At 26.3% G+C, this 26,793-nt stretch overlaps 1 protein-coding gene and 1 long non-coding RNA gene across 9 annotated transcripts; one reads left to right on the forward strand and one right to left on the reverse strand.

Annotated features, from left to right (window-relative positions):
• Positions 1 to 7,523: 7,523 nt before the first annotated feature.
• Positions 7,524 to 26,697, reverse strand: LOC100651472 (diacylglycerol kinase eta). Of its 8 annotated transcripts, XM_048409116.1 has the most exons (25): positions 25,757 to 25,898; positions 22,229 to 22,625; positions 21,708 to 21,912; positions 21,067 to 21,203; positions 20,674 to 20,765; positions 20,465 to 20,595; positions 20,103 to 20,271; positions 19,926 to 20,028; positions 17,899 to 17,901; positions 15,161 to 15,306; positions 14,984 to 15,073; positions 14,480 to 14,794; positions 14,253 to 14,404; positions 13,902 to 14,148; positions 13,359 to 13,636; positions 12,662 to 12,918; positions 12,255 to 12,546; positions 11,768 to 11,995; positions 11,396 to 11,498; positions 10,842 to 11,111; positions 10,462 to 10,756; positions 10,068 to 10,385; positions 9,687 to 9,782; positions 9,169 to 9,300; positions 7,524 to 8,768 (listed from the first exon to the last, which is right to left on the reverse strand). In XM_048409116.1, exons 2-25 carry the CDS (start codon positions 22,265 to 22,267, stop codon positions 8,478 to 8,480), a joined length of 4,389 nt encoding a protein of 1,462 aa, XP_048265073.1. In that variant the 5' UTR covers positions 22,268 to 22,625; positions 25,757 to 25,898; the 3' UTR covers positions 7,524 to 8,477. The 8 variants fall into 8 exon arrangements, with proteins under 8 accessions (XP_048265073.1, XP_048265070.1, XP_048265072.1 ...); XM_048409113.1 differs by lacking the exon at positions 25,757 to 25,898 and adding an exon at positions 26,264 to 26,697 and having other exon boundaries at positions 14,984 to 15,306; XM_048409115.1 differs by having other exon boundaries at positions 7,524 to 8,726; positions 14,984 to 15,306; positions 25,757 to 25,899.
• LOC125385745 lies at positions 22,553 to 24,490 on the forward strand. The gene is made up of 2 exons (XR_007225326.1): positions 22,553 to 22,663; positions 24,151 to 24,490. It is a non-coding gene; the product is annotated as an uncharacterized LOC125385745 (long non-coding RNA).
• Positions 26,698 to 26,793: the final 96 nt, after the last annotated feature.

The raw sequence follows: 26,793 nt of genomic DNA on the forward strand, positions 1-26,793 counted from the left end.
CTCAGGAACTCCTCCGGCGACATGTCCTTGGTCACGTACCTGTAGAACTTCGATACGGTTCGGGTCTTCCTCGCCTTAAACCTGTGGAGCACGTACAGATGGTCCGAGGCCGAGTATTTGTCCAAGACCGCGCTTCCGGCGTGTATCTCGCTGACCTTGTTGGATACGCTTATTATGTCGGGGAAGCTCGTCTTCCCGTTCATGAAGAAGGTGTACTTTTCCTTGAGCCTCAATGGAAACACCCGGTGGCCGCTTAGTGCCTCCATTAAGACTCTCCCTCTCTTGTCTGTGGTCGATCCTCCCCAACAGGTTGACTTTGCGTTGAAGTCTCCGGCCACGACGACCTTGTCGTGTCTTCTAGCAACGCTCTTCGTCATAGTCGACAGCGTGTCTATGTATTTGGAGTATGCTAGCTTATTTATGTTGGGCGAACAGTATCCGCTGAAGCAGAAGACGTCGCCGACGCGGACGCCCACTATCCCGTCGCTCTTGACCTCTGTTGTTTCATCAGGCAGTTTGCCATTGAGGAGTGTGACCCATATCGAGGCGTCTCCTTTGGTGTCATTAAACCAGTGCGGTAGCTGTCTGTTCGGCTCGGAAATTATTATTATATCCGGCCTAAGTTCGATCGCGCATTGATGCATCATGTCCTGCGCCAGCTTGCATCTGTTGAGGTTTATCTGCAGTATCCTCATTTATTCGCTTTCAACCGCCTTCTATATTCTGGACAAGCCAGGGATCCGGTTACGTGGTCAAATTTCACTCCTTTCTCCTTGCTGCAGATGGAGCAGCAGGGTGCGTTGACGCAGGCAGCTATCGTGTGGTCTTTGGCTCCGCACTTCCTGCAAATCTCCTTTCCAGGGCTTATCGCCGTGCACTTGTTCGCGATATGCCCGAACATGTGACATCTGAAGCACTTTACCACATTGGGTAGTGCCTTTATCGAGGCTATCGTCAAGCCGGTTCTGATCTTCCGGCTCGCCCCCTCTTTGGCCAGATAGGCTTTCGGCATCGTCACTATTGCCGATTGGGTGCCCCACGGCGCCATTTTTAGGGTCTTTACTTCGACCTCAGTGATGTCGCTTATGCCCAGTTGCATTACTATCTCCCTGGCTAGTTCTTCCTTGCCTACGAGCGGGTCTATATCCCTGATCTCTACGGAGGTCTTGTCGCGCATTGGTAGCGCTCTCACCTTGCCTCTTAGCGCCGTGTTCATATCCGCCGCGGTCTTTTTGGCGTTGCTACCTGCTTTCAGCTCGATCAGAATGTCACCTGTTCTGGTCCTCCTAATCCCACAGCTCTCTTTTAGGGTCTCCCTTGCCCCCATCAAGTCTTTGTAGACCTGGATCCACTCCTTGTCTTGCCCTACTTTGACGAGGATGGCTTCGGGTCTGTTACGTATCCTCTTCGGTCCCTCCGGCCTCTTTGGCTTGTCCAATGCCGCCCTTCCTGCGTTCGCCTTCCTGACCACCGTCGGGGTGTCCGTTCTTTTTCCTCTCCTTCCGCGGACAGGGATCCAGTCTTCCTTTACATCGCTGTCCGTGCAGTCCGTAGTCGCTTTTGCCGAGCTGTTGCCGGCACAGGCTCTTGCGTAGGAGGCCTCCACGGTCGTTGGTCTCTTTCTCTTGGTGTCGCCCTTCCCCTCGACGGGCGATATCTCCTTCCTTTTTCCTTCCTTCTCCTCACTCCTCCCCGGAGGAGTGGTCATCCTGGTGGCCGCGACTGTCCTAGCGTTCCTCTTGAGCCTCATCTCGTCCAACATCGAGTGGAGCTTGATCGCTTTTTTACTGATAGCGTCCCTCCTTTTCTTGATGTCGGTATCCTTTTTGCTCATGAGGTAGAGTCTGCTACCTATGCATTGGATTTCGCGGAAGACTTCTGTGATGATTTCCGTCATCGCCTTCCATTCGCTCATTTTAATGACGATACTGTCCTCGTCATTGCATTTGGTCTCGGCCGTTGCTCTGTTCGCCATGGCCTTCCTCCTGAGACATTCCCTTGGTGCCGCCGCTTCGCTGCCGCTGTCCGACATTTCCGCCGGTGTGTCTAGCTTCGAGGTGCTGGCCGCTTCGTCCCTCGTTGCCCTCGGCTGGCTCCTGGCCAGGCTTCTCGTTGTCTTGCACGCGCTCCCCTTCCACTGGGGACTTTCTCATATATCTGGTGATCTTGTCACCTTTCAAGATTTTTTCCTTGGCGATTCGGGTCGCCTTTTCGGTGGGTGGTGTCTTATCCTTGAGTGCCTGCATTGACATCTCGACATCCTCGATGATTCCCGCGATGTCTTCATCAAATTCGAGGTATCTTCTTGTGCTTTTCTTGCACATCTTTTGTGCAACTGTGACAACTGCGGGTGTTTCTTGGTCCCCGATCGTGTTTACCGAACGAGGGGAGGCCCTGGGATCGACCTTCCCCTCGCCGTTCGTCCAGTCGTTGGGTGACCGTCGGGTCGAGTCTGGGACGCTACTCGAATCCCCGACGGGGCCTGGAAGCTCTGAAACCCCCTGAGCCGTAAGTTTACTTACCTTAAGTAAGTATTTACTGCATCAACCATGCATTTCAATGTTTTCAGATCATATGTATAAAATATACTGTTATCCTTTGTTTACTTGTACCAATGAATTTTTTTCAAACTAAAATGTGTATAGTAAATATTTAAGTTATAAATGGTAATATACTTATATTAGGAAACTGTAATGAAACTATAAATTAGATTGCATTTGTGAAAAGGACAATCATAATTTGATCCATTTATTTAATATTGCTGTTTACAATAATATAATACTAGATGAATAAAGTATATCTTCTTAAGAAAAAAATTTTTATCTGAATACATCTAAACAGAAACAAAAGGATAAAAGGGAAATGAAACAATCTTTGGAGAAGATTTTCTTTATTTGGATATGTGTATATTTCATTATAATTAATTAAAATAGTTTATCATATATATCTTCTCTTTTAAATTATTTGAATGACATACATATATTAAGTCATATAGTATACAAAGAAAAGATGGAGATAAACATATTTTTGTCTTAGAGTATAAACATAAATTATATGAATATCATTGTGTTTTTGATTTATGTGAATTGCATAATAATTATTTTAATATTAAAATAATATTAACCTTTTTACTAGTAGCAATATACGCTACTATACAATATTATGTATCATACTTTAAAAATTCTATAAATGTAAGATAAAAGTAAGTTTTATTAGATATATAATATTATAAACCTTTTCTATTGTACTAGGTAACATCAACTTATTTGTAGTATAATTCTTATATTTTTGGATTTTGCAAAATATGTAATGTAGTTTGCAAAATACATAAGTAGAAAGTGTAAAAAACATATACTCTAATTAATTATATTTATAAATATAATAATTTCAAGAAATTTATTTGTTACTAATTTTGTATAGTTGTATAACACTCTTTATAGTTTTCAAACATTTTCTACATCTTATGTATTCATTGAATTATAGATTTACTTAACATAATAGTGTAATGAAGAATGTATAAAGAACATTCAGTATATATAAACGGACTTAGAAAGAGTTTGTTTTACAATTTTCAATAAAACATAATATAATTTACCTCTTTCTAAATTTCAAAGAATTTCAGAAAAATAACAAGAAATGAGATTTTATTTTATGTATATATTACTATTATCTAGGGTTGAAGTTTCTTATGCAGCTTTGCATATAATAATGTATAAGAATATATTTTGAAACATTTTATGTTTCTTATTGCATTTTCTGATAGAAAAACAAATTAATTTTATATTTTTTAATATACATCAATAATACAAAACAAAAAAATTTGAATGAACTAAATAGATCAAAAATGTATATATTTGAAAGAAATATGAAAAATTTTGTAAATGAAGAAAGTTTGCTAAAGTAGATATCCATTGATTTTATGATAGTTATCAATAATAAACTAGTTGTTAGTTTATTGAAACAATGTATAAGATGAGAACAATTTTTCTTTACGTAAATGTAAATATATTTAAAAGAGTAGTTGATCCAAACATAACATGGTTTGATCCTTAGCTTCATGCTACAAAACTGTTCTACCAGTAGGAAGTTTCTACATTGTATTGTATTTTCTTGATTAAATAAAACTTTAAAATGATATAATTATATCTATATATCCTTTAAATTATTTTTCTCTAAATTGTACATACTTTCTGAATATGTTTTATCGTGTAATATGTGCGTAATAGTTGTTATATAATTTATTCTCACTAAATATTTTGTGACATATTAGGTATACATATAAATATAAAATTAAGTATAAGTATAAAATTACAACTGAATATCTAACATTATATAATACTATCATAATATTATTACCCAAATACAAGTTATAATTTTTACTATAATCTTAAACAAATATCACATGCAAATTATTTTTATAATTCAGTGTTTACAATATTAAATGGAAAATTTGGAATGCATAAGACAATTTTAAAATTATAATATAATGCCAATTAAGTTATGCTGTTCATATATTTTGAGATTAGAAAATCTAAGATAGGCACTTTTATCCTTGCAGATTTATTATGCTGGAATGCAAATTTATATATATGGAAGAATTAGTGTAGTTTTGTGGTATAAATTGAGCATATTTGAAAGAGCAAAGCATAATAAACAAAATATTACATTAAATTATATACTTTAAAAAAGTTTCACATCTACATCATTAACAACATTATTCTAATATTCATATCCTAAAAAGATGGTTATATAATATTGAGGAACAGTTTAACTGTTTTCTTTTTACTTATTGAGTCAATGGATTGGAACATGTAACATTTCCATTTTTTCACATTGTTAGAAATAACATTAGAATTATCGAAGAAATTGTTTCCCATTCATCATATAATATATTGAAGTATTCACTCATGTTGCATATTGTCAATAAAAAAATCACTATTTGTAAAAATAAATTTAACACCCGGAATTGTAACAGTATATATTATTAAAAATTTTTTTAATATTTTTGTAATATCTTCAAGACGTTTGATTTATAGATTGAAAACATTTATAGATTAAAGTTTAACATATTCATCTTGATTTTAAAACAAATAAAACTAGTAAATTATTAATCGAGGTAAAATTGTTAAGAATAGACATACAATATTTAATAAAAAAGATTTAGTGATTGCATAACTATAAATTTCGAATTACAACTATGTAAACACATCTGCTTTTGTATACTTTGCTTTGTATACTTTGTATACTTGCTACTTTTTATATGTTTACAATATATTTAATACATCATATATGTATGTATTAAGTATGCATATATATATAATTTTATTTGAAAAATGATATATATATATATATTATTACAATAAAAAATTTAATAGGAAATAATTATGAGCATACCCTCTACAAAATTATGTAGATGGTAATTATTACTAATAAATCATATAAAATATAATATTCTCAACAATTCTATAGTGAATAAATAATATAGAAATTTAAAATATTTCTTAAATCATCATTTTGCAGATGTAAATACATAGTTTAGTAATTTAATACTTCTTGTATTAACAAAAAAGTTATGAAAAATAGATAAAAGGAAATATATGAACACTGAGATCACTGATAAGATATTAAGATATTAAGAAAATTTCCTAAAATTAATAATAGTGTGATATTACATAATACAACGTAATGTATAATAATATAATGAATGCTGAAATTATATAAACAAATACATGTGTGTAAAAGACATTCAAAAGAGACGCACACACGTAAATACATATACGGCTCTACATACGTATAACCGAACACGCATTTATACACACAAATTACATATCCATTTTTAACTGAATATGATACAATATACATACAGACATATATCAACAGAATATGCACGTGCATTAATATGGATAGAATTGGATATCAATGTATTGTGTATCTGTCGTGAATTATAAAACGAATAAATTCGAGATCAGGAATTAATACCTGATTAATATAACTTGAAGTTTCATTATTCTTATTTACAAGAATGAAGAAGAATATGACCAAAGATAATGTAATAAGGAGATATTAAATGTCTGAACAATTCAGCTAGAGGCAGTTCTGAAAGATAGCAATTGTTTGTTTTTTTGCTTTTGTAAATTTAAAATTATTATTATTAACTACAATATTATTAGTTTCGCAAGCTTATGTATAAGAAATTATTTCAAATTGAGTTAATCCCTAATCGAGTTAATAAATATAATATTTAAGTGAATCTTATATATCTGTAAGGTTTAATTGTCAATCGCGTGTTAAACACATTCTTTTATTTCTTTGTTACATCAGCCTTGTTTTAACATAGCAACATTGAAATTATGGTACATTTAAAAAACTTGTTTCCTCAGTTTCTCAATAAATTTGTACATGATATTTTTATTGCCATTGGCAGGTGACGTACATTTTTCTTTGTCATTACCAGTATTATCATCATCATCCTAATCATTGTTTATTTCAAGACTGTTATAATATGATCATAGAAATTAAATATCACTTTCATTTATTCATGTTGCATTATGTTAAAGATGCTTTTTTAGATATCTTTTAATTTAGTTAGAAATTTAAATGTGATAAAAAAATTGCAGAGCACTTTATGTACACAGTGTGTTATTTTTGTATACATGTATAATATTTTGTTTGATTGTGCATATGTGTATGTATATATACTATATATAATATTATATAATTTATCAATAGATAAAAATTTACAGCACATATAATTTTAACTGTACATAATATAAATACAAAGACATTGTTTTAAACTATTAAATTGTAATTGGTATAATCATAATGCAAAAATAAACATGTAATTGTTGTAAGTTTTATGATTCACAGTACTGTATAAATTTTACATTATTTTTTACAGTTTATGTACACATAGCACATACAGTAGTTTGTTATTTATTTTTTTCAATATATAATTTCCAGCAGTTTCGTATACTCATCAGTCATTATTTGTGAACTGCTTTTTATCTTTTAATACTCAAGAATTTAAAAAATGAAATATTTTATAAACTACGCAATAGAAAACTTTTTTAATTTTATACAAATATAAACAATTCTAAGAAGATTGTAATAAATACATTATATATAATATATGAAAAATTATTTTTTTATGTCAGTATATATATGTGTATTAACTGTAAAAAATAATTTTTTAATGGATATTGTAATTTTTATTAAAGTATTGTAATTAAATTATTAGCATAATTTTTCATAATAACATCTTTTATCTTTGCTGTATCTTACAATTTAATATATGTAGTTTTCCATGTTCATTAAATTTAATATGTATAATAACATATATATATAACGAAAATTGTATTTTATTACAGCTATTTTATTACAGAAATTTCATATCTCTCAATAGTTTTGTAAGTATTGCTTAAAATTTATTGTTTAATTGCAGCATCAAATAAGATAAGAAATGCTTTCTATGTGCTATATGAAAATATTAAATTATATTAGTTTCTGTCACCGATTTCATTTCAAAGATTAGAAGGTCATTCAATACTTATTGTAATAAATATAGTTTCTCCTTAAACATAGTTGTATATATATATATATACATACACATTCTACTTTTTTGCACAGGAAACTAAACTCAGAGTAAAACAATATAAATTGTAAATTGAATATACATATGTAAATTATTTATATAATTGACAATACTTATTCCATATCTAAATTTAGAATGTAGTTTTCAAATTAATATTAATACTGTTACAGTATTAATACTGTAGTATTAATACTGTTGTAAGCAAACTTAGCTGAAACCCTAAGTTGTAACGTGTATCAAATATAAAAAACAACAAACAATGATATAATACATATCATCAAACTTATAATTTACATCAATATATATGATTATCAAAGTCTTCAATTTCTTTTGTACATTCTACAAAGGAACAAATATAACTTAAATTATAGTTTAATGAATTTTTACACTGTTTAAATCTTTTGTTTAATAAATGCATTATTAATGCTATGCTCATGTCTAATAATATTTTGTAATAGGAATTGCATTAAAATATATCTTATTAGACATGACTATAACATATTTGTATTTTTTTAAAGATAAAATATTTTCCTTATAATTCCTATATAAACATTTGTCTTTTGACATAAAACCAGTTCAACAGTTTGGCACAAGTAATATTATTTTATCATATACAGCAGTGCAGAAAATAATTTTCTTATAACATTGCTGTGTCACACTAAGTGCCCTTTTTATTAGAATATTTGTGTTATACTTGTATTACATATTACTGTTACGTAAAATTTTTAATTATAAGGATACAATCCTTGTCCTACTTCTTAAACAATCTATGTAATTCAAAACCTACGTTATACAGCATCCAGATAGTTATTAACTGGCATAACATATTATTTTATTGATTGTATATTTTATACTTTTAAATGTTTAAATTATTATTATTATATACCTAATTATTTAGATCATTGATAGCTTGTAAGATTCGTTTAACATGTCCTACTTTAGTAATACCAAGTTCCTTGAGATCTCTACGGGCTAATGATAATAATTCCCTACCTCGTATATCATGAGAAACAAAGTGATCATTATATTCAGTCAACTGTAAATTCTTCAACCAGGAACACACTTCTTCTACACTCCATGTAGTAACTTGATCTCGAATAGTATGTGCTCCAGAATTAGCCCCTGAACGTCGAAACTTTAACCAGAACAAACCTCTATGACGATTCTTTCTATCTCCCTATACAAAGGTACTTTTGTAAAACGTTCATTTCTAATATATATTTTTGGATTGCATATATGGTAATCATATAAGTTATATTTATATATAGAGAGCAGGACCAATTCATGTGATCATTTTAAATATTTTTATTATTAGTAGACCAATTAAAACTTTTTGTCATAGATAATAGATGTAAAGTTGTATTAAAGATTGAAAGTGATCTTGACAATTTATTTAAAGAAAGAAAGAAAAAATCTAATTGTAATATCTTGAAGATCTTCTGAAACCGTATATCATTTATGACAATAATTTTTTTGATTAGACTCAATAGAAGTGACCACATTAAATAGTTCACTCTGCATAAGATTTAAGAAAGATAAGATATTACAAATTAAAAAATATGAACGGAGAATTATACCTGCTCATCTGATGGTAAGTTTTGTAAATATACTAATCCTGTACCTCCTTCATCAAACGTAAATTTCTTTAATTCCTGTTCCATACTGGCCAAAGAAAATGATAGTTTATTTTCTAAGTCTTCCCGTAATTTCTGAATTATATAAATTTTTTTATTAGAAAATTATTACTGAAATATCAAAAGGGATATAAAAAAATTAACCCTTCCACTACTAGCTCTTCATGTACTAATTGTCATAAGCTATATAGCAAACTCAAAGTCTTTGCATGCTCCTGTATGTATTTTCAGAGGAATTACAAAATTAAATTTGATTGTTCTGTATCAGGAATGATAAATTAAACTAGTTTTAAAAATACTTTAGTGATATTAACAACGACCATAGCTGATCTAAGCCAGTGCTTAGCAGGGGAGACATAATATTATCTTATACAACCCATTATAATGACTACTTACAATTGTGGAAGGATTAATCATATTAATGATTAATCATGATAAATGTATACAAAATATGTGCTTACTAGACTCTGTGCTTTATCTCTGAGTAATTCGCATGAGTCTTCATAAAGTTGTCTTGCACTTGACACCAATTCTGTTACTACTGGTCTTAAATTAATCTGTTGAAATGAAATGAATATGTCTTATTAGAAATGAGTATATAAAAAAAATTTGTAATAGTAAATAATATCGATAATGAAATAATATAATTAACTTATATACTAAAATTAAATAAATAACCAACGAATAATAGTTCTTTAAATAATATATTTAGTAAATTAATTATAATAAAATAATACTAAAAGAATACTATTATCGGAAAAAATATAAAAACATTTGCATTATTTATGTTTAAGAAAAATTATAAGTAAGAATTATAGTATGAAATAATACACTATACTTACTCCTTGCAAAATTTTTCCATCTGGATGAACTTGTTCAAGAGCTTGTGCTGTTCGTGCTGCAACTTGGTACAAATCTGGTTCCAAACTTGGATGTGATATAATGAGAAGTTTGACCCATTTAACTAAAGTTGTAACTACTTCGATAAATCCCAACAGAATATACATTTCATCATCATTTAAATATGATGGCTTATGTGATTGTAGAAACTTAGGTTGTGATTGCAATTGTGTATTGCTCAAAGTAGATGCTGACTGAGATATTGCATTGAGTGTATTGCGTTGTTTTTCCTCCCATGTTTTTAAGGATGTTTCAAGTGCCTACATTTCGATATTGATTATACTACATATATATTATTATTGTAATACTAAAGTAATATAATTCTAAATTATTTACCCTATTTCTGTAAAGCATTTGCATACGATTTTTATGTATAATACGTATAATACCAGGAGGTTGAATCCAAGCTTCACCATCAACTTGTATAGGTACTCCCTCATCACCCAAAATATTAATTTGAACTGTTTGACACTGTGCAATTCTATGATGTTGTAAGTTAATTAATCGTGATGCAGCCATTTGAACAGAACCAAATACAGCTACGACTTCCAATATACGATCATCAAATGAAGGTGCTAAAAACAAATCTCCTTCTTTTGTTCCTCCCCAAAAATTTGTACCGCCCATAAAGCTAAACAAATATAGTTTTATAAGTATGGAATGTTGATGACAATATTTTACATTTTATTTTTTATGTTTTATTTTTGTATTTTTACCTTGGAATGTTTAATACAACAATTCCTTGTAATGAAGGCAATGGTATCCGTTGACCATCACATTCTAATTGTACTCTTTGTTCAAGATTCTTATATGTTTTTTGTAACCATTGTTTGGATCCTAATACACCATACCACATGTAATTTTTTGCTCGTGAACGACATTTTTCAGGATGTTCTTCTCTTTTATGATGAAAATCAAGACTAATTTTTGCATCTATGCCAATTCCAAAATAATTATTCATAACACAACGTTCAAAATAGCCTTCCCTGCGAAATTGGAAAAATGATATTCTATTTTATGCGTCATATTCTGTTTAATGTATTCTTTTTATTTTGACTGCAAATTACTTATTTCATTAATGTATAATATAGATTCCATTATTGTATCATTAGTTTCAAGTTAATTCTCAATATACACATTTTGAAAATTTCATTATTAAAATTGATATTATGTATTAGGTAAGAAGTTGTTGAAGAGTGCATGAACAAAAGTCATAATATTATGTATATATATTGCATAAAATTAGCATAGCAAGAAACATACAACTTACATTAATGTTTCATCAGGATCCATTAATGGTGATACAGCAGCACATAGTGCATCTGCATTTGCAAGTAATGCTTGACTAATAAGTCCTGTTCCACCGCTGACGTCTACAAAGATATAAAATAATAAATCTGGATAAGCAAATAATATACGTTTGACTACATAATAAAAAAAGTTATATGTTCAATATACACATAATTCTAATGAGATTACTTAAAAAATCTTAATTTTTTCTTATCAATTTTATATGAAAATATTACGTTTCTATAGACAGCAATCAAATTTTGCAATTTTATTTTACATTATAGTTAAATTATAACATTTATTTTATTATATACAAACATTATTTTACGTAAGTATTAAAATATTTACTTACTTGGCCACATAGGTAACCGAACTAATGGGTTAATAATTGGTAGCTTTTTAACATCTTCTGTTTTTTCAACAGATTTCACTTTTTCGTGACGTAAACTTGCGTTAGAACCACCAAATCTAGCAGCTGTAGCAGCTAAAGAAACAACTTCTGACGCTTTTAACAAACTTCCGCTGCTAATCCGACGAGTTGCTTGAGGAGAGAAACCCGATTCTGGTAGTTCTACACTTACTAATGAATTACAAAATTATAAAATAATTATTTTATAAAATAAAGCTATATGTATTAGATTTGAATAAATAATTTATGATAAAAGTTACACGATATTATGAATTTTTCTAAAACAAAATATTTACAATAATGTAGTAATTTTTGATTACTTGGATAACTATTATCAAATTTAATAACGCGCACGCGCATATGTAGTAGTAATACATGCTAATTTGTATATAATTATTTAAATTATTTAAAGTGTAAAACATTAACTTACATCTTTCCATACTTTCACCAATGTGTCGTCTTAAATAAGGATTCATTTTATATTCTACATCTGAATCGTGCTGACTTTCAATCGACATTGATGGACTGGGAGGATTAATTATAACACTTATTGTAGCTGGAAAGTTATTAGGTTTTTCGTTTGTTGGAGTTGTTTCCGAAGATACAGTAAAGCAACATACAGGGCTTAGTAAATCAGATGCTTTAGCATCTTGAGAATCTTTAAATTTATTCGCTTCGTTTACATTCTGTTCTGTTGATCCCGCTTTGTACTTAATTTTGTTCTAACGGAAATATTCATTAAATATTTAAGTATAAATTCAAATATAGTAAAATAATAAATAATGAAGATTCCTTTATAAATATATACTTAATAAGTATTAATTTTGTTATAATTACCTCTATTTCTATAACAGTAGAACTCTTTGTTGATTTTTTAAATGATCGTCTAGCAATTTCATTTGTAAAATCTGTATTTTCTAATTCATTTTCTAGGTACTCTCTTACAGAATCATACTCTTCTCCATTTATTATACTAGTCAAATCTTGCCCTACTAAACTTTCAGAATTTTGTATTTCACTAGTGACCATTTCTGAATTATCGGGAGAATCAATGTGCCTAATTTCAGAATCAAATGCATCACTATCTATATATCCTGAAATAAATACCAATGAAGTACAATTTACATCTTCTGAAAATATTCGTACGAATGTTGTTGTTAAGTATTCATTATAACTTTAATTATAACATTTTATCATTTAAAAGAATTCACATTTACTGATTTATTAATTCATTCACTCATTGATTTACTGATTCACATTTATAAAGTTATATAAATTATTAATATATTTTATATATAAAAAAGTGCTATATTACAAATTAAAATATGATAATAATTTTAATAAAATAACGTCATTTCTAATATAAATATTAAATAAAATGTTACAAAATAACTAAAATTCTAATTACAAGAAATTTGTATCATCATACATTATGTAAAATAGAATTTAAAATGATCCAATTATCCAAGAACTAGAAATTATTATATTGATATTAATAATACTGCTACTTAATTACTAACTTAAAACTAACTACCTTTAGTTACTTCCATTTTAGTTTTATATTCAAGTTTTTGTTCGTGTTCTTCTGGTGATTGAATTGAATCTATATCAGAAGAAATGTCTTGTGTAGTTCCATCTTCTGAAGGTGAACTTGTGTCAAAAGTAGTTCTTGTAACAGTAATTTGAAATTCTGAAGAAATATCTATATTATTAGAGTCAGATATTTGTTGGTCATTAGATTCAGGTATTTCTGCTTCTTGCTCATTATCCAAAGACACAGACTGAGCTGTAGGCAGTTGAAAGTTAAATGAACTGAAAATAAAATCCAATAAACTTTTTACTGTTTCTGTATTTTCCATAACATTTATTTAAATTAGAAGCTTTATTTTAATTTGTAAAATATAATCTTTCAAAAAAATTTGTAAACATGTAAGAAAAATGACAAAATATCATAAAATTTGTTTTTGAATTCAAAATATGTGTAACTTTCTATATTATATTCAAGTAGATAATGAAGAAAGATTGATCTTAATTTTTGTTAATAATTTATATATCACACAAAAACAATGATATTTACTCTTGCGGTAAATTTTCACTATTTCGTCTACTATCAGCAAAACCATCAGGTGCAGGTAATGTCAATAATTCCTCTGGTTGAGAATCTCTCCTAAGATCAGGTATTGGACTCAAAGATGCCAAGTTAGGCACCGGGCTAGTACATGTTGAATTATCTGCGCTTCTTACAGATTCTATTAATGGTCCTACAGATAAATTGTCAACGTGATCCACTCTTAAACCAGGGATATCCAATTGTTGTCTTTTATCTACAACGTATTTTTTCATTATAAATATTTTTATTAAACAAGAAGATAAGATACATTAAAGGCTTTTTAGTAAAAATTTTAACCAATTATTAATATAAACTTACTTGATATTGAATTTAATACAGTATCATCTTCTAGTGAACTATATGTATTTCCTATTTTAGTAGCATGTTTTGTATTTATATTAATCTGATCATCTATAACCAAATGAGAATATTCCACAAGTTTTCTTACAATTCTTTTCAAACTGTTTGCTCTAAAAGTTAATGAAGTTCAATAAAAATATTACTCATTTTTTATTTATATTTAAACAAACAAATATTTAACATACCTCGAAATTACAGTTTCCTTTTCTATAAGTTGTCTCTTTTTTGCAACTTTTTTCAAATTTGTTATATCTTTCTCAGGTTTTTCTAATACACCTTTTTCACAATTATCAGGTGAAACAGAAATTTCAGTATTTAAAGTAATGTTATCTGCATCATCTAAGTGCTCAGTTAGATATCCTTCCTCTTTGCACAATATTTCTAAAAATGAATTAAGTTTTTGCTGAAGTATTTTACATTTTTCTTCCACTTGTTGGTCCTCTGAGTTTACATTTTCCAATATATATGTTGCAAAATCTTTCACTGTGCCACATAAAATTCTGTAAAAAAAAAATTGTATTAAAATAATGTATATACATAATTTATATATACATTTTTTCCTTGATAATGATAAAAATCTTATATTAATTAAATAATTTTATTTATAAACTTATAAGTTAATGAATCAGTTTCTAGTTGCTATCAGAGATTTTATATTTACTTTTATATTTTTTGCATGAAATACTTACCTAATATTAGATAAAACTACATTTTCTTCGTCTGATTCTAAAATATTTGTTATATGAGTGACAACATTATCCTCATATTGATGAATAATGCTAGATTTTAATGTATTATTAGAATGACTTAAAACACTTTTAGGACATGGCAAAGATATGCTACGTTCAAAAGTCATAATACTCCACCGATCAAGCATTTTTGTGCCTGCTTTCTCATACTTCTCCAATAATTGGGGTAAATGAGCATCATCGTCACAAGAAGATCCCCAACCCAATACACGTGCTAGGTCATTTCCAGTTCCCAATGGTAGAACTCCAACTTGACACTGCTTCTATTTTAAATTTTTATGCAAAGAATAATCTTGTTAGAGTTCTTAAAAATACATGCATTCAGAAATGATTGATACTTATATAAATGTTTTAAAATCTCAAAGTCTATGTAATCATATATTGCCAAATCAATCAATTATTTTTACACAGATATGATGAAATAACTACATAAATATTGAGACATCAATTGCACTATTAAATATATAATTTTTTATCTATTACACAACATACATCGCAAATAAGCAAAGCAATATATAAACATTCAGAGAAAAGAAGTTTGTTTCTTATAATAAAAATACAAATTTTCAATATCAAATTTATTATAAAATATTTAATATTAGTCTACTGTGCAAGTAACGTTCTATTTCCTAAATTTCTTATTACGTATAAAATAACAATCTTAATGTTCCTAGAAAGCTTTTGTTGCAAATGCGACTACAAATTATAATAAAGATATTACTATCAATTATAAAGGTGCTTCCATTAATTTTTAGTATATAATTTAAAATGCATTTTGAATAATAACAATATTTAGGTAGATATACATTTACATATACATACATCATTTGATTTTCCTTTTATTGTTATGTAAGTCTTTTTTTTATTAATCTTTACTACATATTTAAAATATAGTTATTTATATTTACTTAAAATAACTGTCTATAGAAGAAATAAATTACATAAATTTTTACATAAAGTATGTATCATACAGTAAAATAATTTATATCTGTTATTAATATTTGTTACATTTTTTATTTGAAAAACACTTTTATACAAATCCTAAAAATATATTCTTATTAGATATGTCAGTACAAATAGTATTATGAGCATAAATAAAATTTACTTTAATTTTATATAATAAATAATATTAATATAATACATTGATTATCATATCAAACTAAATATTTTATGATTACAATTTTGCACCTAAAAATTGATAAAGAAACATTATCCAGAATTGAAAATCAATTTTATCAATATTGTTTATAATAATCAATGAATTTTAAAATGTCTTATTTAAGAGATATGAATTTTATTCTTTAAATATACAAATACAAATTGATAATTAAAATTCAAACTATGAACACACACTGAACTACGAAATATTTTGAACTTGTAATATAAAAGAGTAATTATTATTAAACCTTAGAATTATACTTTTTTAATCAATTATATCAGATTTTGGATTATTTTTGGATAAAAACTATTTAATAAGAGAAATAAATTGGATTTTTAACTAATAAATTTTAACTAATAATAAGCATCTAGCTGCTCAACATCTGAAACTACTAACTTAACTCATGTATAGGCATCTACATAACAGTAAAACCATAATCAGCATTTATTCTAAAGCAAATGTGCAAAATCTTGTAATTGCATTATATTATATGTAAAAGAATACAATAGTTAATAATTGAAAGAATTATTAGGAAGAAAAAATTAAATAAATATGTATACTAATTCAATTTTTATCTTCAAATATTTCATAAAATCTTTTGTAACAGTATAAGTAACATTACAACCTATAAGCATACCATAAGATAGTTACTGTGATAAGAAATTGTAAAACTCCTACATTTGTTTGTACTATTAAAGTTCGTAAAACTGATTCTCAATGCTATCATCTGCAATTATATCTTATATTATCACTATAGCTGCAATCTACTAATATAAGGAACATTATACAGATCAATCACACACCTTTTGGATCGTCTGGTGCAGCATTCCACTACAAATCCAAATCCAGAGGAACTAATTCCATTGTTATAATCATAGGAAGATTTGTTTTGTATTTTAATCCAAATTCCATTGGTTCCAATACTGCTCCAGTCTCTTAATTACACTGAGTTATGTAACAAGATAAGTGAAACATAAGAAACAAACTTTTGGAAATTTTTCCCGAAACATTCGTTTTAAAGTGAAAAGTGTCTAATACAAATATTAAATCCTCAGTATCATTTCAACTTTTGTTCTTTTTCTAAATAACTATTTTATATCTATCTATTTGTTTACTATTCTGTGTGATTAAGGTATTTATCTGTAAATAATTTTACAATTTCCAAAAAACCTTATATTGCCTAATAATATAATAACTATAATAACACATTGTATTTTTACAGTTTTGATACTGTAACTGAATTTACTGTGTTTACAATTATTGCGTCCAATAATTACGTTTTAAAATTATAATAAATTAATAATTGGTAACAATCATAATAAAAATGTATAATTCATTAAATAATGTAACATCACTTGCCTATACTACTTCTGTAGCTAATAATTTATATCATAATACCTTTCTTAAACTTTTATGTAATATTGTTTAATAATTAATAATAAATTATATAATATATAAAATTACAGCTTTTATAATAGAGTATGTTTTAATATCAGTAATTACTTAAATTGATTTAATATGAATATGTTGACCACTAAATGTAGTAAAAGATTTAAAAGAATTACCATATGAAATTATGAATTAAAAACGTGTAAATAATAATCTAATAGTTAAATATTTATAGTATATAAATAACAAAAATATTTAACAAGACATTCAAGAATTATCAAAAAATGCGTGCTTAACTTACACTTACCATCTACAAATAAAGTTAATGAAGCTTCACGTATATAAAGAATCCTAATGCACAAACACCAGTATCATCTGAAATAAAATTATAAAAGAGACACGCCATGCTATTTGAAATATTAAAGCTTTTCATTATTATATACTTAGTCTTTCTGTAATATCTACAAATTTATATTGCTATGTTGGGATTTAAAAAATAATTTTAAATATTTATACTTTCAATTTTTTTTAAGTCCTAATTTTAATTGTTCAATCTTATACATTTTCCATATTACATTATAAATATGCAATTCTGATTTACATAAATATAAGTAATAAATTTTATAGTTGCATTTAAATCTAGTTAATACAAAAAATGATAACAAATTTACATTTGAGGAAATATGAATTGTTCTTTAAAATAGTTAAAAAATCGTTAATTGACATTAAAAAAGAAAGTTAAAAATTATTTAGAATCGAAAACAATAACAGTCGAAAGTTTAATAACAATGTTGTGGATCTCACAATTATAAAGATTGTATCATATTAGTTATAATAATTATCAATGCACCAACCCAAAACAAACTTACTTATCAAAACTAGTGATTTTATTAAATACAAATAATTAATTCTCTTATTTTATTTAGTTTAATAATTTTCAAATGAGTTTAAAATAAGTTATTACTAATAAAAATTATTGATTATTTAGAAAATTATAAATAACTTGTTGGAACGCTTCTTCTAGATTTGTTTATTTAAAGTTTTACTTAAATATTATCAAAATATTATCAATGTTCAAAAATGAATTCGATTTCTAAAAATCAAATATATTTTTTCTACTAATTTTCAAATTTATTCTTTGTTATATATACAAACTTTGTATTTAAACATATATATTTTGAAATGAAAATTTACAAAATTAATGTTATATGAAACAAAGTTTTTATCTAGTACTTTTAGCTAATAGTAGATTAAAATATTATATAATCACAGAAAGATTAAGCAAATTGAATTTGTGGATATCGTATTAACTCCACCTATTACAAATGATTTTGTAATTTTAAATAATAAAGGAAAATACTATTTACAAAAGAACTGTGTGATTGTAGATGACATAATATGATGACAATAGTTTGAATAGTGGTATATCAATTTTTAATGTTTAATCTCAATACAATAAATCATCAACAAAGTTGTTTTATTCTAGATACACTACATATCATTATTCAAATTTATTAGTTTTCATTATAAAACATGTTTGATATTGTACTTAATACTTCAAATATAATAGTACATATTAAATATCGAGCCTTGTTCAATATTCAATGTCTTTCAATATTAAGTTTTCTCATGCAGTGATTATAAAATTGTCGATATACAATTTTCATTACATAAAGCAAGTAAATATATCCCTTGTTTATAAAAAAAATAGGAAAAATTCAATACAGAATCCTCAGTAATGGTGTATTTTAGGATAACTTAATACTTCTAATAAGTAAAGATAACAGAGTACTTAAAATTTGCCATTCCAGTAAATTTGATGATAAAAAGTTGGATATTTCACTTAAAATAGCAAAATTAATTTCTAAATTTCTCCTATTTATACATCTGGAAACTGTTATCACCATAACATATATCTCTTACAACCATATAATTTTTCTAAATAATGCTTCCACTTATTATTTAAAGAAAGAAACCAGAATTGAGATAAATATTTAGAATTGGGATATCCTATATGGATATGTAGTATATTATATAGCAAGATAATATGACATTCAAAACAATAATAATAAAGTGCAAACATGCTAATGATAAAAAAGTAAACTTTTTTTATTATTTCCATCTCAAAATCATTTTGTAATTTTTAAATATACTATAATATTTATATTCATATTTTATATTCGTGCATATTAATACTCTACAGAGCATTACAGCTTCTGCATAGCATAAACATATTCAAAGTGAATTTATATATACATTACATAATAATACTTTAAGATCATGCAATTAGCAAATATTTACAAAATCACAAAATTATTTGAACTTTCTACTTACATGCATTCCTAGGCGATCAATTTCAGAAAGAACCCAACCAACAGATCCATCTCCACTGCATACCAATATACGAAAAGGATCGAAATGACGGAATAATCTTAACCTATTTGTAAAGAAATATTAATAAGCTGTATTGGCTTAATCTAAAATTATACAAAATTATATAAAACATTTTACCCTGGTCCTGGTCCTCCTTTTATAAGATCAAATACTTGTGCTGGATTTAATAATTGTTTAAATCTTCTAAGAAATTTAATACCTTGATTGTCACCTGATTTACTATTTACAAATACTAAAAGTGGGCTGCATCCAGTAGGTCTTGTAGCTTCCCAAGCTTCATCGCTACCTATTAAATAATTATTATGCATTATATAAAACTCGTTATATTATAAAACCAATCTAATAGAAATTTATCTTCTGTGATACAGAATAATATAAAAGTTTAATATTCATTAAATAATTATATATCACAACTAAACTATATAAAATAATAACAATGAATATTAAATATATTAAGAAAATTTTATAAATAATGTCACCTATACTATGCAGTGCTGTAGGAGGAACTACACTCAATTTAACTGGTCCTAATGGACACTTAACACTTATGGCTGGTCTACAAGCTGTATGTACTGTAGCTCTGCACCATAAACATCTCCAATCTTGAAGCCTAAATAGTTAAAATAAGAAAATAAATATGAATTTTAAATACGAATTAATGCATATTTTCCATAAATTAATGTTATACCTGAGTACAGAGCCACAAGTTTTGTCACATACAGAACATTTTGAGGATACTGGTAAATTGCCTTCCATCCATTGATGTGGCATAGTAATATTCTATATAAAAATAATTTATAAAATAAGTTGTAATAATTATAATTTTTTCTCCGATTAATTCAAAGAAATAATGTCATAAAAAATAAAAATCATTTTTATTTTGTTTTTATTTCAATCTTCCTTTTATTTGAATTATTGTTTTCTTTAATACATAATAAAAAATATATTTCAATAAAAGGAATTATATATTAACTTTTCTATACCTAACAGAAATAAAAAATGAATATATAATATAAATCTAAACATTTTTCAAATGTCAGTATCTTTAAGAGAAAAATTTTAATCAACTGTTTGCACATACCCCATCTTGGTCCTCAATAATGTCCTTGCCAATAGATGCCAATGTGGTCCATTTGCAATTATTTATTGCTTTTATGCTACATCGTTTGTGTACTTTATATTTACATATTTCACAACTTAAACCATGGGAAGTAACACCTACAACATATAAGTCAATATGTATTAACTATCTATAGTAGATAACAACATAATATAATATAATATGTCAAATAACATAATATAATACATAATATCAAATTTATACATTAACTAGTACTTAATAAAATACTATTAGAATTACAAAAATTGATACATTTAAGGACAATTTCATTGTTTTATAAATATCTTTTACCTCTTGGCAATTTTATATTGATGTTTGTTAAACATCATAGAAATATAATTACCTCAACAACTATAAGTTTTATTTGTAAAATTATTGTATCATATTAAATCAAATATCAAAAAACATATATTAACAACAAAAAAAATATAATAACAATAATAAAAAAAACGATATAATGATATTAAAAATTTTATATAATTTAAACATGTATATCCTCGATAAAATATACTTTTCTGTTGTAAAAATTGAACAACTATTTTATTAAATACATTAATTCTAATAATAAAGAAAATTATTTATAATAAAATATCCATAATTACCATAAAGAGCATCTCTGCAAATATTACAGTAAGTTGGTCTCGCATGACTTGTTGCATACCACTGATGATTACCACTAAGCATTTCTGCAATTCTAGAATCTGTCTGAGTATGATTTTTTGTTACTGTTCTTAATGCATTCAACCAATCTTCCATTTCTTGTTTACTTTTGCCACAGAGAACCAGTGATCGAAATGGAGTTATCACCTTAAAACACATATGACATACAATTATATATTATAATAAAAATATTTGTTCAATATTTTATTTTATTAATGTTGGACATTTCTATGAAAAAATATTAATTTTGTATATTATTTTATATAATCTTTGTGAGAAGAAATATCACACATCATTTTTTTTATTGTTCTAAATTAAATACATATTAAATAAATAAATATAACAAATACACTACATGCGATAAAGATTACTATAACTGCCACATTTATATTAGATTATAAATTGACATTTAATTTTGAAAAAAGTAACCTTGTATATGTATTTATGGCGTAAATCGAATTACCTTGAATCGAGTACGGGTTCTCTGTTGCTTCGATGACATTTGAATTGCAATCTCAAACACGACATTTGTATGTATATAATTTGCACGTACTTCAAAGAACAACAAATGTTACATTCAAACGATAAGAAACAATTTTTGAACATACGAAAAATATAACAAAATGTATTGAGCATCGAAATAACGGAAGTTTATAATAGTGGTTGCGCACGATTCTCTTTTCTTCTTCTTTAAGCCATTGCTATGTCCTATTTTCCATGGCGCATGTCATGTCACCTCATTTATAAATAAATATCCGAATGAAAACGTAATGCATTATCGTAGAATCTTATTGTGTACGTAACTTATATTGACAATGTAGTTCTTTCATATTATTCAAATCTATTTACCATAGGAAGAGCTGGAAACGAAAATTGAAAACGAATTATATAATTAATTGTTAGTGCTTTTATTCAAAGATTCAATAATATTAACATATGTATATATTTTATTTTCATATATTGATCATGTAATTAATTACAAATTCAAAAATCAGAATATTTAAGATTACAAAAATTATAGACTTAATTATTTAAATTAAATATTCATTGACGTGCAAATTTCTGATCGGATAAATTCTTCAGTTTATATTTCAAAAGTGATATATATTTTAAAGAATATTTGAGTAATATTATACAACTATCTAAAAATGTGTATTATATATAGAATATGTATTAATTTGTGTATTATGCTATTTTCTATTACTTATCACTACATTGCGGATTTTTATGCATTTTCACACATATATACAAAAATATAAAAAATATTTGAAATAAACTAATCATTATAAAATTTAAAGAATGAAATATATTGTATATTGTATTGTATATATTGTATATATAATCCATATAGGTTCTATTTTTTTAATTATGATCATAAAAATATATATTTGCATAAAAATTCACGATTTATTTATCATTCTCTTATAATCAATATTATTCAAAATTCTTTTAGATATCATCTCTCAAATGCAACATTAAAAATTTATTCTGATCGGAAAATTTTGCCAAAATTTTCTCCATTGTAAATTATAAAATTGAACTAATAGCAATAATTATTAATATCCTATTCTGTCCTGAAAAGAATTTGGTAATAAAATATATAATAAAAAATAAGCATATATTGCAATTGTCTGTGCTTAAAATGCAAAATTTTGTTATATTAAGATACTAAAATTAAATATAATGCTGTATATTTTTTTAAAATATAATTACAATTCATTTACAATTTTTAATTAATAAATAAACAAACAAATACACGTATGGATGTATGACACATAAATAAACTGTGTATTATATATACGTAATTCATAATATTTGTTTATATGTTTCATAAAAATAATTCTATATAAGTTTATTTACGAACTTAAATATTATATGTTATAATAATGAAATTTCAAATAAAAAAGAAAGACAGACAGGCTATAAAAGTCAAAGGTAAAAACGTTACACAAAATGAGATGAATCTGATTTTGATGATTAACAGTGATTAAGCGATTTTTTTAACTTGTCCTGATTCGGATAATGACATAAACGTCACAAATATTTCTGTAGCATATTTACATGAAAAATTAAAAGTGTAAAAAATAGTTGGGAATTTTCATGTTTTTTTTACAACAAAACAGATTATGCGAATAAGTTGATTTTCGATACATGACAAGGAATATATCTAATAGTTATTTAAAACTAATAAAAAAAATATAAAATATTCTTGTACACGTGATACTTTGCATGATTATACTACTGTATGTATTCAAATTCTTCTGACTGAAGCAATCCAATATACTTTTGAAACTTCCTTCTCAAACTGATACGCTATTCTCTATTTTTGCATGAGAAAGTAGCTTTGCACATTATATATTTATACATATATCCGCTGTCTTTTAGGTAGAGTTAGATAGAGCGATAGAAAATGGAATAGATTTAAAATCAGAATAGAAGAGCATCTGAAGAATGATAGGTCTGAAGAAGAAATAAAATTGAAAGGCTGAAAAACAAAGAAAAAGGATTTTAAAGAAAGTGATCATAAAAGTGATAATAGTGATGAAGACTGTTATATAGACTAGAAAATACCCACACTTACATTTATAAATTATTAACTAACCGAAAAGGTAGAAAAAGAAATGTATTTGAATTAACTTCTTGTAATTTTATAATTTTATAAGTAGATTTGAACCTAATGAATTTATGTTAATACAAACATGTAGAATAGGAGAACATGAGTGAGTGCGGAGAAAAAAACATTACAAGAAAAAAATTAAGAGAATCAAAATGAATGCAATTCGTATAATGTAATAAATATGTTTGAATATAGTATACAGAATCAGAGAGTAACGTGAAGAAAAATACGAAAAATAAGAAAAAAATTTAACCAAAAATAAAACTCCCGATTGAAACTTTTACTTTATGGAGTAAAAATAAAATGTTACAAAATGAAATCAAATATTGTTAGCAATTACAATATATATTTTAATAATAATAAATATGATTATATAGTCTTCTTTGCATATAAAGCACAATGAACAACATGGCAACATTGTTTTTACAAATTTAATTTATAGCAAAATATGTATTAGATTACATACAAATCGTTATTGACATCTTTAAAGAGAAATTGATCTGTATAAATTTTCAAATATTTATATATAAGTATTATAATTGTGTAATATAAATATAAATGATATATGAATATTAAAGATAACTCAAATAATATATATAATCTGGCTAACATTTTATGTGTGGTACTTATATTTGAAATATTTACATTGATTTTAAACAAATGTATGTGTAAGGCAAATTTCAACTATTAACAAAATTGTAGCTTTTAAAATTGAATAGAGAAACAGATAAGCTAGAGAGATGTGAACAAACAAGTCTATTAATAGCAAATGAAAAAGGTTAAGTGAACACATAAATGAAAATAAGCAACAAACATCTCATAAAAAAACAATATAAATAAATTATAAACGCTATAACAGTATAAGAAAACAATAGTATAATTTGGCAATTATTCTGACAAAAAATATTGGAAAATTTCTCGTATCATTCTAGTAGTATCATTATAGCTTTTTACCATTTTAATTTTTAATAATAATGTAACTGCAAAACTTTCATAATTCTTGAAAATAAAAGAGCATGAAAGATAATTATTTGATTTTAAATTTTTGTTATAATTTTATAACTACATATATAGCGATATATAGTGGCATTATTAATTCCTAAAATCTTAATGTAGGAAAACTATATGATTTTGCTATGTATAATATATTATTAATAAAATTACTGTTATATTAGAAACAAGAACTACAATAAAAGATGTAAAATAAATATTTAAAAGTTTTGACTTCAAACACTACTAAGTAACTACATTATATACAAGAATCAGAAAAATCATTCAATATAAATATAGAATAAACTTGCAATATCATTATATATGTATAAATAGTAATAACATGTATATATTTAACAAATTATAAATAATTTTGTGACTTACCAATTGTGTTTGTGCAATTCCTATAATAGAACACTTTTGTCTTTTCAAAACAAGATCTATTTTAATCTGTACTCAATATTTTACTACAATCCATTGTGTAAATTTATGTATTAGATAGACTGCAGATTTTTATGTATTTATAGGAAATTTAAAAGTGTAAAATTGCACACAATACACACAATATGAAAAAGTATATAAAATATCCAAAATATAATGCTTTCTATAATACTTAGTAAGTAAAACAATTTTCTATCGAGTTTTTTTTTAAATTATATGTTAAAAATATGAATTCGCACAAAAATCTGCAGTCTAATAGTACAATAGCGTTAATTGACTAAAATCTCAAGGAATACTGATGGAAATGTAAACACAATGCAAATTTGTTATCATTTTATCTCTATTTATTTTGTATATTCATATTACATCTGAGAAAATTCATTGAAATTATGTTAATAAAGGTTATGTTTTCATGTTAGTATAAGCTGGTACAAGACCGTATTTACGTACCATTTGCAATTTTCACATTATCATAATTATGACGTAAGAACTGAAGATAATACATGCGTGCTATTTTTCTGTTTAGGAGTGTACATATACTATTTTGCACTATAATTGTTTCACTGCAGCATTATTTAATCTCATTTACTGTGATAAAATATACTATCACAAACATTTTATTATGAACAAAATCATGGAAAATCATACTAGCTAGGTTATATTTACATTGAAGTGAAAGTCTTGACACTGTTGCCAGATTTAGTTTCGCCATAGACCGTATTAAAAGTAGGCTGTGATATAATATATCTCTAACTGTTATAATTTAATTGTAATCAAAACGCAACTAATTGTATTGTATAATTGTTTAAAGTATTCTTTTCTTTCGTTTTCTTATTAATTCTTGTTTTTCAAGAAATAACTCAATACACTGGGATGTATATATGTTTTGTTGGGTCATTATGCCTTTATATTCCTTTGTATGTAACGGTTGCGAACAAGCTATGTAAACTGTTACAAGATTTTTCAACTAAATAATTTAT

This window comes from Bombus terrestris, chromosome 10, assembly GCF_910591885.1.
Source record: "Bombus terrestris chromosome 10, iyBomTerr1.2, whole genome shotgun sequence".
Lineage (NCBI taxonomy): Eukaryota > Metazoa > Arthropoda > Insecta > Hymenoptera > Apidae > Bombus > Bombus terrestris.